Source organism: Myxocyprinus asiaticus, chromosome 1 (genome assembly GCF_019703515.2).
Source record: "Myxocyprinus asiaticus isolate MX2 ecotype Aquarium Trade chromosome 1, UBuf_Myxa_2, whole genome shotgun sequence".
In the NCBI taxonomy this organism is placed as follows: domain Eukaryota; kingdom Metazoa; phylum Chordata; class Actinopteri; order Cypriniformes; family Catostomidae; genus Myxocyprinus; species Myxocyprinus asiaticus.
In genome coordinates this window covers 30,787,811-30,803,233 of record NC_059344.1, presented here as the reverse complement: position 1 = coordinate 30,803,233, position 15,423 = coordinate 30,787,811, and the positions used below count along the sequence as shown (strand labels likewise).

The 15,423-nt window shown below is 36.6% G+C and overlaps 1 protein-coding gene across 3 annotated transcripts; it reads right to left on the bottom strand.

Annotated features, from left to right (window-relative positions):
- Nucleotides 1–81: 81 nt before the first annotated feature.
- Nucleotides 82–15,354, bottom strand: ano9b (anoctamin 9b). 3 transcript variants are annotated; one of them, XM_051702578.1, is made up of 24 exons: nt 15,160–15,354; nt 11,266–11,322; nt 10,728–10,859; nt 10,492–10,643; nt 9,526–9,575; nt 9,213–9,271; nt 8,989–9,074; nt 8,765–8,899; nt 8,534–8,627; nt 7,088–7,148; nt 6,922–7,004; nt 6,735–6,839; nt 6,338–6,502; nt 6,006–6,042; nt 5,803–5,914; nt 5,645–5,702; nt 5,465–5,562; nt 4,883–5,079; nt 4,497–4,649; nt 4,227–4,371; nt 3,828–3,944; nt 3,620–3,713; nt 3,281–3,393; nt 82–2,474 (listed from the first exon to the last, which is right to left on the bottom strand). In XM_051702578.1, the coding sequence occupies exons 1-24, from the start codon at nt 15,178–15,180 to the stop codon at nt 2,432–2,434; spliced, it is 2,367 nt and encodes a 788-aa protein (XP_051558538.1). In that variant the 5' UTR covers nt 15,181–15,354; the 3' UTR covers nt 82–2,431. The 3 variants fall into 3 exon arrangements, with proteins under 3 accessions (XP_051558538.1, XP_051558543.1, XP_051558551.1); XM_051702583.1 differs by having other exon boundaries at nt 10,728–10,819; XM_051702591.1 differs by having other exon boundaries at nt 10,728–10,816.
- Between the last annotated feature and the right edge of the window lie 69 nt (nt 15,355–15,423).

Below are 15,423 nucleotides of genomic sequence, written 5' to 3'. Positions count from 1 at the left end.
CACTCCCTCTCCCTGTTCATCAACATCATTGTTTAATCAATTTCTGCATTCCAGCATATTCTTAAATCCTTTGTGGTGTTTATTAAAGAAAATAAAGACTATTCACAATAGATTCTCTTAACCTCTCCAGGCTATGACCTGCCATGAAAAACTGCTGAGAACAGCCTTGTGTATGCATACATAACTCATTTGTTAGTGTGTGTGTATTTTCTGAGGGAAATGGCCGATAGGTTGGAAGGCATTAGGGGTCAGTGTACGATTGTTGTGGTTGGCTGTTAGTTGAGTGTATGGGAGTAACAGCTAATCAAAAACAGCTCCCTCTTCAAGATAGGGAAAGAACTGTGAAAGGCTGGAATAACTTTTTCTCAAGAAGTTATGGAGACAGAAAATTGTAAAGAGAGGGAGGGTGGAATAGAGAAAAAAACCAAACATGATATGTTTTGTATCTTAAAAAAAAAAAAAAAAACATCGGTAAAACTTTACAATAAGGTTCCATTCTTTAACATTAGTTAATGTATTAGGTACTGTGAACTAACAATTAACAATACAGCATTTATTCATCTTTGTTAATGTTAGTTAATAAAAATTCAATTGGTCATTGTTTGTTCAAGTTAGTTCATTAACTAATGTAAACTAATACAACTTTTGATTTTAAAAATGTATTAATACATGTTGAAATTAACATTAAGATTTATAAATGCTTAATAAGTATTGATGATAGTTAGGTCATGTTAATTAATGTTGTTAACTAATGTTAACAAATGAAACCTTATTGTAAAGTGTTACCAAAAAATCTTCAGTATGACGGAAACTGCCCCCATCACTCTCTAAGGCAGAGAATATTCTTAAAAATTAAGGGGAAAAAAAGGTTTTATGGTGTTGAATAGTTATTAGTGACTGTTTAATCTGCAGAAGGAAGATAATTAAATGTATCTACATTTCAAAGGCATTCCACATTTTATGCATCTCTGGTTTGTGCGGTATGAGCCAAGGATGTTTGGCCAAATGGAAAAGGCCCACACACCCACAGAAATATGCACACACGAAATTACTCAGTTCCCCATGTATGACCAAGCAACACAAAGAGGAAGGAATCGTTTTAAGTCATAGTACTGCATTGCTAAAACTAAGGACTGTTGCATTTTCATCTCAAATGTGTGCATGCACGCACTAACATGTGATTCACAGACGTCACCGCAAAGATTAACACTTGCTTGACACATCTAGGGCTATAATTACAAAATAAATTAAAAGTGATGGGCTGCAACTGGATTCAGAAGATGTTGCCCTCTGGTTGAGTGTTTAGTTGGAAGTTATTATATGGAAATCAAAACAATTAGAAAAGAAAAACACTTTCTTCACATCCTGTATAAAAATAAATTAGTTTATGAACTACCCCTTCATATCATCTTAATGGAAATTCATGCAGAAGACCATAGAGTAAAGCAACCTAGTTTAACTTTATCTTAAGCAGCTGACAGAACAATGCACTACACATTGTCCAAAGGTATCCATGGAATTTCTTTGTGGAATTGAACTATTCATTCTTTGTCTGGAGCAACTCAGATTTGTAGATGCATTTCTGCTGACACCTTATGGAGAACACCATATTTTACAACTTCGTCATGAACATCTACTTCATCCTATTACTTCATTCTTGAAACACAACTTGCAACATGTTCTATTACATCAATATGGCAACCGTAAAAATACATTACACAGCAGGGGAGAAACACTGAAAAAGTGAGTTATTGAAAAAAAACTATGGACTGTATTATAAACAGCGTAATACACATTGGCATAATTTCCCTTATTTTTCACAATTGCTTTGCCCTGAAAATCATATTCTCAAATCATGTCCTCAAAATGTAAGAAATCCTCATATACATGCCTTTTCCATGTGAATATTAACTCTCTCAGAAGCTTAACTGTTTAAAAGTAAACACTGAAATTCTCAAATGTATGTTCTTACATTCTCTTTCAATATAAAATTAAACAATAATAAAAATATTTTTCAATAAAACTAATGAATTCTTTTTAGACTTATGAGAATTTGCCTCACAAGCACACATTAAATAAACAACAAGAATCAGCTTCCAGATTCTATATTTTCAGTGTTTTCTTTTAAAAAAGTCCAATTGTCTTTGATTATAAAAATCAAAAATGTATTATATGTTCAATATAGTTCATTGATGACACAGTCAACAATGTACTGTGTATCCATCTGCAGTAGATAAAATAAGACTCAATTTGAAGGAAAACTGTAAACTGTAAAAGAGCAAAGTGCTCTGATGTCCCCCGTTGGAAAAGCAGTCGCGTATCAATGCCAGTGAGATAATGACCTCGGTCAAACATAGAAATCTTTACTTCCTCAAGATAGCAACAAGATTTGTGATCAGATTTGAAAGAATCTGGTTTGGACCTCCATGGTTCACACCTCAGTGGATTTGCTGTCATACACTGCACTCATTTCCCTGTTAAAGACAGAAAAACAAAAATAGAAAAATCAGCACCACAGCAAGGAAAAATAGTGAAGTGATACTGAGAACAGAGGCCGACTGATAGTGGGTTTTGCCGATACCGATAACCAATGTGGTGGAAAAGGCCGTTAACCGATTTATCAGCTGATAGTTTTTAAAATCAATTTATAGAATGTTAAAAATGTTCACAGACTTTCCTTACTATGACGGGTACAGACATTGAGGATACAAGAGTCCACAATTAATAAAATCCCAGATGCAATTTATTATTCAACCAAAATCCCAATCATAACTAAGAAAAATAAAGATTTGGTGCAAAAAGCAGGACGTTTAACTATAAACAAGCCCAAAACACACGTTATTTTGAAATGACGCAGACCTGTCTCCAGTAAAATTACTATTACAAAATATGCATTGATGTGTGAATAAAAATACTGTATTGCTAAATATTTTAAATGATGAAAGATTTAAATACAGCAAATCCCCACATGATTTTTTTTATTTCACCTCTAGAGCCCGCTGTTATTCTGTAGAATCAAGCCGTTCTAGATGTAGAATCCTCCAGTGCCAGCCACAGAGGAAAACGGAGGAAATATAAAAAACCAAAACTATCTACAACTATTGGCATAGATTTTTGCCGATAACCGATACTTCCAAGTCTACCTCTAACTGAGATTTGTTAAGACAAACAATTATAAACCAATAATGCCTATATGATATTGCCCTATAACATGAATAAAAGCAGTGGGCAAAAGACTTGCTTGTCTATGGGTTGTAATCAGTCATGTGAAAATACTTACTGGAGTTCCTTTTTAAGTCGTCTCAGTTTGTCCTCTAACCTGACGTTCTTCACTCGGATGGGATTGTCTGGTATAAACCAGGCAGCAACGAACTTACACAGCACCACTACATGCTAAACAGAAAGGTGTGCACACTTTTAGAAGTCTCAATGAGAATGACTAGAGAACTAAGATCACTTTTTACAGACAATATTTCCTCAAACAATACCACAGTAAAACATTTTAATGTGTGTTTAAGTGAAATAATTCACAGACAAATACAGGTAACATTTGTTCTACAAAATATAGAAATAAGGGAATGAAATATCAACATAGGTTAAATAGCTTTAATATTTGTACCTCGAATAGAAGAACAAAGGCAAAGCGCATTGCCAGAATGAGCCAAAACTGTGAAGTGAGACTCTGGTCCTCATTATTACGGTAGTCTTTGTAACTGTAGAACACACAAACACAGTACACATTCACTGGAATGACATTACAGGATTGTTTCACCTGAAACATTTGTTTCTCATTAGACAATATGAACCAATCTCTGTCACTGACGCACCTGCACTGAGTAAAATTCAATCCATACTCTGCAACATTATCCTTGAAGTCCTTTTGCACGTTTGTACTCGACATGTATGCTGTTGCCAGAGTGTCGTTGATATACCCTGTCATACAGCTATCAAACAACATTAACATTCTCATTTGAGCAGTAGTCCAGTAGAGTACAGTATATACAGTAATAATACAGTATATGTGCAATCCCTGCTGAAAGAAAAACACCTTAAACCAGACTGAGCTGGTCTAGCTGGTCTGTCAGCCTGGCCAAGCTGGTGCTCAGCTGGTTTAGATGGGTCACCAGTTAGTCAGACAAGTGCCCACTATACGTTTTTTGTTTTTTTTTTGAGTAGCAGAGTAGACTCAGTCAATATCTTAATATCAAGACAACTCAGATACTCACTCCAGGTTTGTTGTGCCGTTAGCACAAGGTCCATAATAGTAACGATACACCAGACGAGGTATGAAATCAGAGGAAACACCAATCACCAGTCCATTAGCAATGACAGCCATCACCCCAACAGCTTCTAATATTCTAGTCCACACACCTTGCATAAAACACGAGAAATACGCTTCACTTTAAGCAAGCGACAACTCGATGATGAAAACTGACACACATCTCACCACGACACAAATACATGCACATAACAGAGCAAACACAGTAACTTTTTACCAATGTCATTGGTCTTTTTGGGAACTAGGCGGCGCTCTAGGGTAACCATCTTGATGGCATCCAGTCTGATCTCAAATATGTTATTGATCAAAGCCAAAAGAGGAGCCAAAGGGAACGCAGCCACAAAGATGGTGGTGAAACTGAACTGAAGGACTGCAATCACACAGGAAAGAACAGCATATGTTAAAAGAGGACAACAAGAATTTAGCACTGCCACATCAGTGCAAATAAAACGTGTTTTCCATTACTGGATAGATAACTCCATAAATCTAAAGCAATTGTCTAAATATAACAAAATCTATGAAACCTACACACTACGTCTGTATACAGTAAAAACAGATGTTATTGGTGAAACATCAAGACATGTAACTGAAAGAGATACAAACCCATTTCCAAAAACTCGTTAAACAAGCTGAACGCATTAACATCACTCAGGTCGTAGTTGTCCAGCCAGTTACGAAGCTTGCAGAGGTCACATGGGTCAGATTTACCCCCCTCCTCTCGACATGCCTTCCTGTAACAGTCACCACACTTTCTGCGTATCGTCTTGGCTTTCGTACGCTTAAAACACAGCTTTAACCAGCTGCAGTCATAGAGAAAGGGACCGAAGACAGATGGCAAGAGATAGAGAGAGACAGAATAAGGGAGCAAGGGAGACAAACAACGGACATTTGTATAGACAATTTTTCAAACAGTATTAACAACTGACAGATCAAGGCTGTAATATGTCACAGCCTGAGAAACAGTAGGCAAAGATTACCCCAGTATATTATCTGTACCCTATGTTTGTGATGTCAGTGTGTTCTTCAGCTGCTTTGGTTTAATTATATATTAATCTGTTACTCTGTTTACATTGATTCTTATTGCTTTTGCAATATTGTACTGAAATATCCAAGTTGCCCAATAAGCACTGCCAAAACGGAAAAGGTTTTTTTTGGATTCAGTGCATATTTTTTGACAATACTCACGGCACTGTAAACTCAAAGATGTTGTTGATTGTTTGTTTGAGCACCAGAATTACAGCCATCTGGATGAAGAGATCTGTGAGGCAGCCGCTTGGATGACACTAAAACAGAGAAATTATGAAAACTTGAACATTGTGGTTTCTGTTTACAGTACAAATACAAAGGATTCAGACATTATTATACCTCTTCTAGTCTCCAATACCCTGCTATTCGAACGTATTTTCCTGGATAGCCATTGATCCTGAGCAAAGCATAAACAGACACTTGAAACAGCCATTTTATTAGAATAAAAAAAAAACTGCAAAACGCACATACGCACACACACAATGATGACACTTTACCTTCCAAGAAAGAACGCCACGTAAAACAGTGAGGAAAAGAGAGTAAAGAACTGAAATGTAAACATCTTCACTGTGAAGCTCTTCTCTGTGGCTGCAAAAGAACGAGTCTTTTCTGCAAATAAATAATGTTTGTTAGGTTTTTTATTGACAAAATAAATAATTTCATGCAACAACAAAAAAATTGTTGTACAATTAATACCCACCAATCTCACATAGTTTTAAGGCCACAATTCTGTTGATCTAAAAAAAAAAAGACAACGAATGAGGAAGGGCAATTTCTCAAAACATTCAGTATATACATATATATATAAAATCCTGTTTATTTCCACGTTTAAATGAAAAAATATGAATATGTTACAGTTTTTTGTTTTTTTTTATTCGATGTGATTTAAAACTTTTGAACCCCACAGTATAGACAAATTTGCTTCTTTTTCAGATAGACAAAATCATTTTACTCTTGACAGAAAGATTCTATACACTTTAAGCAAAAATATGTTTTATTCCCTTTAGATAGAGCTTTTCGGTCAGAACTTACCCGAGTCATAACCTGCATAGTGATGTAGTGCAGCACTGCACCAAACAGCATGGCTAATGTGGTGGCATGATGACTCAGAAAATGCCACTCGCTGTCAGAAAACACTATTGCAGCTAGAACACGGCAGATCACCAGAGCATTGGCCAGACCAAGGATCACCACCAACTGAACACAAAAGATACAGTTGTACTTGTTTACATAATTTCTATATATACTGTATAATATTTTTAAGCGAATACTGTACATTATCATATAGAGTAAATGTAACAATGTGAAATGTTGCTTAACAGAAATAAATAAAAAACATTCAGGAAAGTGAACACAAAAAATAAATAAAGGAAAGTAAAATGCTGTCAGGAAATATCATCTTCAACATCATGCAAAATTTGTTTCTCACCACTAGTGTGACCAGAAGTAGCACTAGTATGCTGCGAATATAGGAGTGTCTGTACACTTTCGGTTTACACTGGTGATCATTCACAATCTCCAAAATTAATTCTTCCTGTGGACAAAAAAGACTCATTGAGCTCAATCAGAGGATGCACAATAATATTCCAACAGTAATGACGATAAAGATCCCTTACCTCCTCCTCACACCAGTCAAAAACGTTCCACTTTGACACATACAGAGCTCGATGCCTCTTCCACAGCTCCAAGAACAGTGTGGCTATTCAAACATCACAATACATCAGCCCCAATGTCATATGCAAGAAATATGCACTTTGCTTTAGCTGAAGGACAAAAACTTACCCCAAACTGCCATGAACATGGCAAAAGCCACTGTCCCTTCATTGTCAAATAGCTGGCTCACCTGTTTGTAAATTTCAGATAAAAGCATTTACTATGTTAACACAAGTGGTCAGGAGGACATAGACAAGCACAGGCAGAATTTGATTACACCTTCTATGACTATAGCATACACAACATACTATAGTGTCATCTCACAAAATACTTAAACGTAAAAGGTGTCATGAATTACTATTTTTTTTATCATTTTTTTATCTTCGCTGAAGTCCACTGATAATATCAGTAAAGTTTTTTGCTCCAAAACTGTTATAGTTTAATAATAAATGATCATTTTGCACCCTGTCTCTGGCCTTCTTACTGAAACACTCGGTTTTAGCCTCAGTGTCTCCTTTAAACTTCAATGTAAACACCCACTATTCTGATTGGCTAACATCGTGCAGCCCCTTAAATTCAGCCATATTTGACACTCAATTGGAAGAGAATAAACAAGCTCTCCACAACATTATAAAACTACATTTCAGCGTTTACACATAATGCACATCCAACACATTGCATCCGAATATATTAAACTTCACTCAAGCACAACTGTTAACACTCAGCACCATAAACTATCAAACAGTCATGACATATGACATATTCATGAATTAAACTGTTTACTCATGATTTTGGGTTCAAGTCCAAGTGTTTTTAACTGCACCACTCTTCAATAGCGGTTCTTTTGCAAAGCTTGAATCATATTATGACTGGTTCACAAGCAGTCCATGCTGATATTCGCACTTACTGTACACAGTCCATAGCACGGTGAAACATGACGCACACACATAGGTGCACTGAGACGCAGATCGCCAGAAACACATCCAAACGGTCAAGGACATCCAGCTAGTGCTTGTTTTTGTTCAACAATTAAAAATAGTGCAGATGGGCGCAAGAACAGCAAGACGCAGAGCAGCTGAATGAAGCCGAACAGAGTCTCTTTTTCGGAGTTGTAACTGACACTGCGTCTTTTAAAAGTGACGCAATAAATATGACAATGGTCAAAGACGTCTGTCTAATGCATGTTATATGCACAAAAAACTTAATTCAAGGTAGTTCAGATAGGTCCCCTTTGGTGTTCAGGAATAGTTGGTCACACTAGGCCTGTCTCTCTTCCTCTCTGTTTACGATACAAACTGAGCGCCGGTGGGCGGGTCCAAGGGTGTGATGATGCATGTTGCGGGGCACGTAAATACTGAGCAATGTCTCGTGACGTCACAAACACACAGTTTTCAAAACGAGACGTTTCAAACAGGTGGGTACTATTAATGCTCTTTTTAGACTGGGAAAGAAGTTTTGAGTTCTGAAATTTACAGTAGGTTTTTATAGTACAGTTAACTCTTACATGTCTAAATATCAAGGAGAATTAGATTTTCCATTTCATGACCCCTTTAATAAAACAACTCATTCACTGACCTTAGCGTATGTACAGGTGTCAGACAGGTTCCACACCGAACATTTCTTGTCACATCTTGGGCACATGAGGATGTTGGAGTCACAGACTTCCTTACTGTAATAACACAACGAAAAGGGCCTTTATAAAGACAATTTATTGAGATCGTTTGATCTGAATAAAAAACAAACTTTTCTTTTTGCATCTGATCTGTCATCCGACACACAGCTTAATCTGGCTGTTAATATACTCACATGAGCGGACTGGTATTAAAGAAGGCAACGCCATACAAGAACACAACAACACCGATGAGAGCTGCAGGGATGAGCATGCGTGTGTACCAGCCCAGCCACAGGTAATACAGTGCCACTTTCTCCCCAAAATAGTCCCTAAAAATTACATATGCAAACAGATAACATTTCAAATCAGACATTGGCCAAGGGACAGAGAACAAGATGAAGACAGGAGTACATCATACTTGACATCAGTGACTGGCTGTTTAAAAAGCGACAATACTGCAAACCAGCTTGCCCACTTCTTCGTTAGTTTCTTCTGCTCTTTTTTCTTAAGAGAACAGTAAACAATGATAAAAGCATTACCATTTATAATTAAAATACTCAGATTTTCAAGTGCGCCATTTTATACTATTATTGAACAATAGAACATTTTAATAGAACAAAAAAAGAGTTGAAAGACATTTACCTCATGCAGACAGAAAATGGACTCAAAAACACCTTTCTTCAGCAAATCTTCAAGACCCTCTATCAAGAGTGGAGATAGACATTGCTAATATTAGAAAGGGTAATCCAAAACTGGATTCTTTCAACATTTAATAAATTACTCTTATTAAAGTTTGTAGGGGTGTCTCCTCTCACTCACTCGGGCATATTTAAACACTTTAGATGAAAGATAACATTCTTGTAGAGAGCCTGTTTAAAGGTTCAAAGATATAATGTGGAATTTTGGGTGAATGTGAAAAAAGTCAGAGCAGAAGATCTGCAAGCCATTAACCTACCTCCTGATCCTATAAACGTATTGTGTAAGACAAAGTGCACAATCCTGATTCTATGAAACAAAGCAACAGAGAGAGGACAGAGAGTGCAAAAGCTTTGGGTGGATAAACTGTTTTCTTTTGCAAACGAAAATGCATTTTCATTTCAAATATATTTTAAAGGAATGTACCGGGTTCAGGATAGTGGAAGTGAATGGGGCCAGTCCATAAACATTAAAGTACCCAGTGTTTCAAAAGTATAGCCACAAGATGTAAACATTATACATTTTAACATACTTTAAGTGTGATAAAATCTCTGTTCTACATGATTTAGTGTGATAAAAACATTGGCAACGAAGTTCTAATATTGGATATAACTTTACACAGATAAGGTTATTGAGTTATTTTATCATACTAAAATCATCTTAAGATATATAAAGTTTACATCTTGTGGCTATACTTTTGAAACAATGTGTATTTAAATGTTTATGGACTGGCACCACTCACTTCCATTGTTAGTGCTTTACTGTAACTTATTTTTTAACAAATGAGAAATGAAGATTGAAAAACAAAATATTACTCCACAAATGCTTTCTTTGAGCTTAACGCTAAAGTATGTAATTTCTGCGACACTAGTGCCACCGAATGAAACTGCATAAATAAAAAATGTTTTCAAAACAGCTTTCTGAATATGCCCCTCATCATTGGTTGGGTGAAACGTTGTTATGGCGGGTGTCAGAGGGTCGCTGGAAACAAACACAGGAATGTTTAAAGTGCCATAGAGACAAAGCATTTACAGTTTTCAAGAAAATTAACCTCTGAATGGCTAACTTATTGTTGCTTCTGCATATTAAGCTGGGATAGAATAATGTATTTTAACACTAAAAATTTACATACTTTAGCTTTAACTTGTACTGAGCCCGGAACATTACTTTAAAGAGTTCAGCAAATAAAGGACCTCTATGATGGACCTCTTTAGGCCTAGCTTACCTTGTGGAGAATGGGACATTTTGAACTGGACAAGAATTTTGCTCTCCACTCCAGTTACAGCCATCAGAAACCTTTAGCAAGTATTTGTACTTTGCAAAAACCTCATCCGGGGCACAGACACCGAAGAATACCTTTCCAACATGTTCAACATTCTGTTCAACAGTAATGAGAAGCTTGTGTAAGACAGTGAAATTCAATTGAAAGACACAAAATTAGCACGTGATAACATTACGTACAGTAACTTTCATGTTCTTCTGTTTCAGTTCGTTAATAAACGCCTCTTGCTTCTTGAATGTTTGGTCCTCATTGTCCTCAACCTTATCAGCTACTAGGACATAGTCATATGATCGAGTAATGTACGAGTTATACTGAATAAAACACAAATGCAGAAACAACAAGGTAAAGACAACAAAAGCTCATTGGTTGCAGTGTTAACATGCATTTATGTGAATATCAATTACTGATCAGGATAAGTGATGTAGCTTTAATGACTGTGGGTTATGTGGGATGGCCAGTGTCTGGGTCTGTCACCTGGTTTTCCCAGCAAGTATTGTATAGTCAAGTCTAGGGTCATACAGCGGAAATGGTGATGTGAACATGTGACCACATGACCATAGTGTGGTAAGATACAGTATAATCATGTGCTTTATATTTGTCACTATACAGTGCCAGCATAACTGTGTGTGTGCCCAAGTAGAAATGATTATGATGACTGTGATATGCCATATGGTCAACAAATACACAGAAAATCACACGTCTGGTCCCTTTTCCTACCTGTGCTGGAAGTAAAGGCTCATTTCCACTGTCCAAGTCATGCAGAGCCATAGGATCCTGCAACATAAAGGAATAACAGAGAGCTGTAGTACCTTCTCTAAACTATTTACTGTACAAAAATGTTTCTAGGAACAGTCAGAGTCAGAGATATACTGCTACTGTTCCTCATGCTTTGTAAAGAGAAGGCACAGTAAAAGGAAACCTCAAGTCTACTTGTAATAAATCAACCCAGTCTCGTCCTTCGGATGATGCAGAGGATGGTGAACATTATGCAAATTGACAGGCAGAGCCATGTGCAATTATGTGAAGTCAAACCTTATTTCAGCTTAAAGGTTTCTAACCTGCATTCATGTGCAAGCCAGCTTGTCACTAATACTTAATAGCTTATATGCTTTGTGTACAACCAATTTCCCATATACTGCACAGTGGGTTCCAAAAGTGATGAAAACAAAGAAAATCTGAGATTTTTTTTTTCTTCTTCATTTAAACCTGGAAATAAACAAAGTTTTAGGACTTTGAAAATGTTAAAGCAATGTTACAATGTAACAGGATGACAAAATATTTAAGATTCAGAGCTAATTCTAGTCACTAATCAAATGTAAGCATATCTGAGACATTTTCAGAAGGCTTTTGTTTTTCTTGCATTCACTGCACCACACAAAATGCACTTTGGAACATTCTCATATCATGCTGGGATGGCATGGATCATCTGGTTTTACAAACTTATGGAGTCAATGTCAAAGCAAGTGCATGCTGTCATTTGAAACAAAAAAGATGCATACCAAACACTAAGAAATTCTGAATGCATGTAAAATTGATTATTTCAATGAAACGTATCACTCAAAAAGTATACATACACTGTATATCATTTTCACTATTGTGTCAGATTTTGGCCCCCCATGTAACTAGACTTGGAGTTCTCTTACAGTCTTTTAAGAAACCATATGACAGCTGGCACAGAGAAATGCCAATTCATGTTCATTTTGGGAGGCAGCGTTTCTTTTATAACACGGTTGCCATGAAAAGACATAGGCTACAACATAAATCAGTATAAGTAATATGGGTAACACTTTACAATAAGGTTCCATTAGTTAACAATAGTTCATATGAACTAACAATGAACAATATATACAGGTGCATCTCAATAAATTAGAATGTCGTGGAAAAGTTCATTTATTTCAGTAATTCAACTCAAATTGTGAAACTCGTGTATTAAATAAATTCAATGCACACAGACTGAAGTAGTTTAAGTCTTTGGTTCTTTTAATTGTGATGATTTTGGCTCACATTTAACAAAAACCCACCAATTCACTATCTCAACAAATTAGAATACATCATAAGACCAATAAAAAAAACATTTTTAGTGAATTGTTGGCCTTCTGGAAAGTATGTTCATTTACTGTATATGTACTCAATACTTGGTAGGGGCTCCTTTTGCTTTAATTACTGCCTCAATTCGGCGTGGCATGGAGGTGATCAGTTTGTGGCACTGCTGTGGTGTTATGGAAGCCCAGGTTTCTTTGACAGTGGCCTTCAGCTCATCTGCATTTTTTGGTCTCTTGTTTCTCATTTTCCTCTTGACAATACCCCATAGATTCTCTATGGGGTTCAGGTCTGGTGAGTTTGCTGGCCAGTCAAGCACACCAACACCATGGTCATTTAACCAACTTTTGGTGCTATTGGCAGTGTGGGCAGGTGCCAAATCCTGCTGGAAAATGAAATCAGCATCTTTAAAAAGCTGGTCAGCAGAAGGAAGCATGAAGTGCTCCAAAATTTCTTGGTAAACGGGTGCAGTGACTGTGGTTTTCAAAAAACACAATGGACCAACACCAGCAGATGACATTGCACCCCAAATCATCACAGACTGTGGAAACTTAACACTGGACTTCAAGTAACTTGGGCTATGAGCTTCTCCACCCTTCCTCCAGACTCTAGGACCTTGGTTTCCAAATGAAATACAAAACTTGCTCTCATCTGAAAAGAGGACTTTTGACCACTGGGCAACAGTCCAGTTCTTCTTCTCCTTAGCCCAGGTAAGACGCCTCTGACGTTGTCTGTGGTTCAGGAGTGGCTTAACAAGAGGAATACAACAACTGTAGCCAAATTCCTTGACACGTCTGTCTGTGGTGGCTCTTGATGCCTTGACCCCAGCCTCAGTCCATTCCTTGTGAAGTTCACCCAAATTCTTGAATCGATTTTGCTTGACAATCCTCATAAGGCTGCGGTTCTCTCGGTTGGTTGTGCATCTTTTTCTTCCACACTTTTTCCTTCCACTCAACTTTCTGTTAACATGCTTGGATACAGCACTCTGTGAACAGCCAGCTTCTTTGGCAATGAATGTTTGTGGCTTACCCTCCTTGTGAAGGATGACAATGATTGTCTTCTGGACAACTATCAGATCAGCAGTCTTCCCCATGATTGTGTAGCCTAGTGAACCAAACTGAGAGACCATTTTGAAGGCTCAGGAAACCTTTGCAGGTGTTTTGAGTTGATTAGCTGATTGGCATGTCACCATATTCTAATTTTTTGAGATAGTGAATTGGTGGGTTTTTGTTAAATGTGAGCCAAAATCATCACAATTAAAAGAACCAAAGACTTAAACTACTTCAGTCTGTGTGCACTGAATTTATTTAATACACGAGTTTCACAATTTGAGTTGAATTACTGAAATAAATGAACTTTTCCACGACATTCTAATTTATTGAGATGCACCTGTATATATATTTTACAGCAACTATTAATCTTAGTTCATGTTAATTTTAGCATATACTAATACATTTCTAAAATAAAAAGTTGTATTTGTTAACATTAGTAAATGCTCTATGAAGTAACATGAACTAACAATGAACAATTGTACTTTTATTAACTAACATTAACAAAGATTAATAAATGCTGTAAAACATATATTGTTCATTGTTTGTTTATGATACCTAATGCATTCACTAATGTTAACAAATGGAACCTTATTGTAAAGTGTTACTGTAAAATTATAAAATTAGAATGGGATTTTAAAATTATATCTTTTTTTTTTCTCTCTCTCTCACTCTTACATTTCTCTTTCTCTTTTAAAAGCATCTACTGTCACTTGTATGACTACAGGCCTGACAGGCCTTTGGGAAATACTTCGGTTGTGTTTATTGGTATGTCAGAAAGTCTGAAAGTGAAAGAGCAAGAGGAACCATCAAAACAGAGATTTTAATTCTTCACATCTTCCTTATGTAACCATTCGTTGTAGCCACAGTAATTAAAAATCTTGCTTCATGACATTAACGAATAACCTGCTCAACCACAACAGAACCATTATTCATTCAGTTTTGGCACATGCATCTATACGCAATACAAAAATCGACATGAAAAATTTGCACAATAACAGGAGATCCCTAAAACAGAGTGAGCAGATTAGATAACATAACATCATGGCCATCATAATTAAATTAATGAGATGACTGGGTAAAACATAAGGTTTATGCACCAACATTTATGTTTACCATCATAGCAAAGTCTCTTTTCAGAAGTGCAGAATACACTCAAGATGTCCAGGTCAGGTGAGTGTTCCTCAGGACATTGAGGACATTTTTCTCCAATTGAGACACAATAAACAGACATTAATGCAGGAAAAACAAGAAACTGTATAAAGATCTGGACTTGCTGACAGAACAATGTGAGCAAAAACGATGACATCCCTATTTAAAACAGTTTTGTGGGATACAGTAGCTTATATTGTTATTGACTTGAACTCATAAATAATGGGCTAGTGGTAAAAGCCAATGATGTTTATGACAGTTTGTGTGCAACACTTTCAGGTAAAAATAGAAACTACTTTGAATTTACTGCCTACTGTATAAAATGTATCAATTCACCTGCAACGTGCAAAAGCTCTGTGCTCAATCTTACCTCTCGATCAGTGAAGTACATCCTCACATTAAAGTTTTCAAAGTCGTTCAGTTCTCTTCTGTTGTCTTCACACAGCCGAAGTCCGGTGGATCCAACTAGAGAGGAACATTAAAACTGGCCCGGGACTGATAGAAAGCAATCTTGTCGGACACTTCCGCATTTCAAATCGCAAGTGTGAGAGATCAGAGAGCTCGAAGGTATGCTCGTGCCATTTACAGTACCTGCAAGTACAGGTGAGATCAGAGACGTCATCGTGTTCTGTTG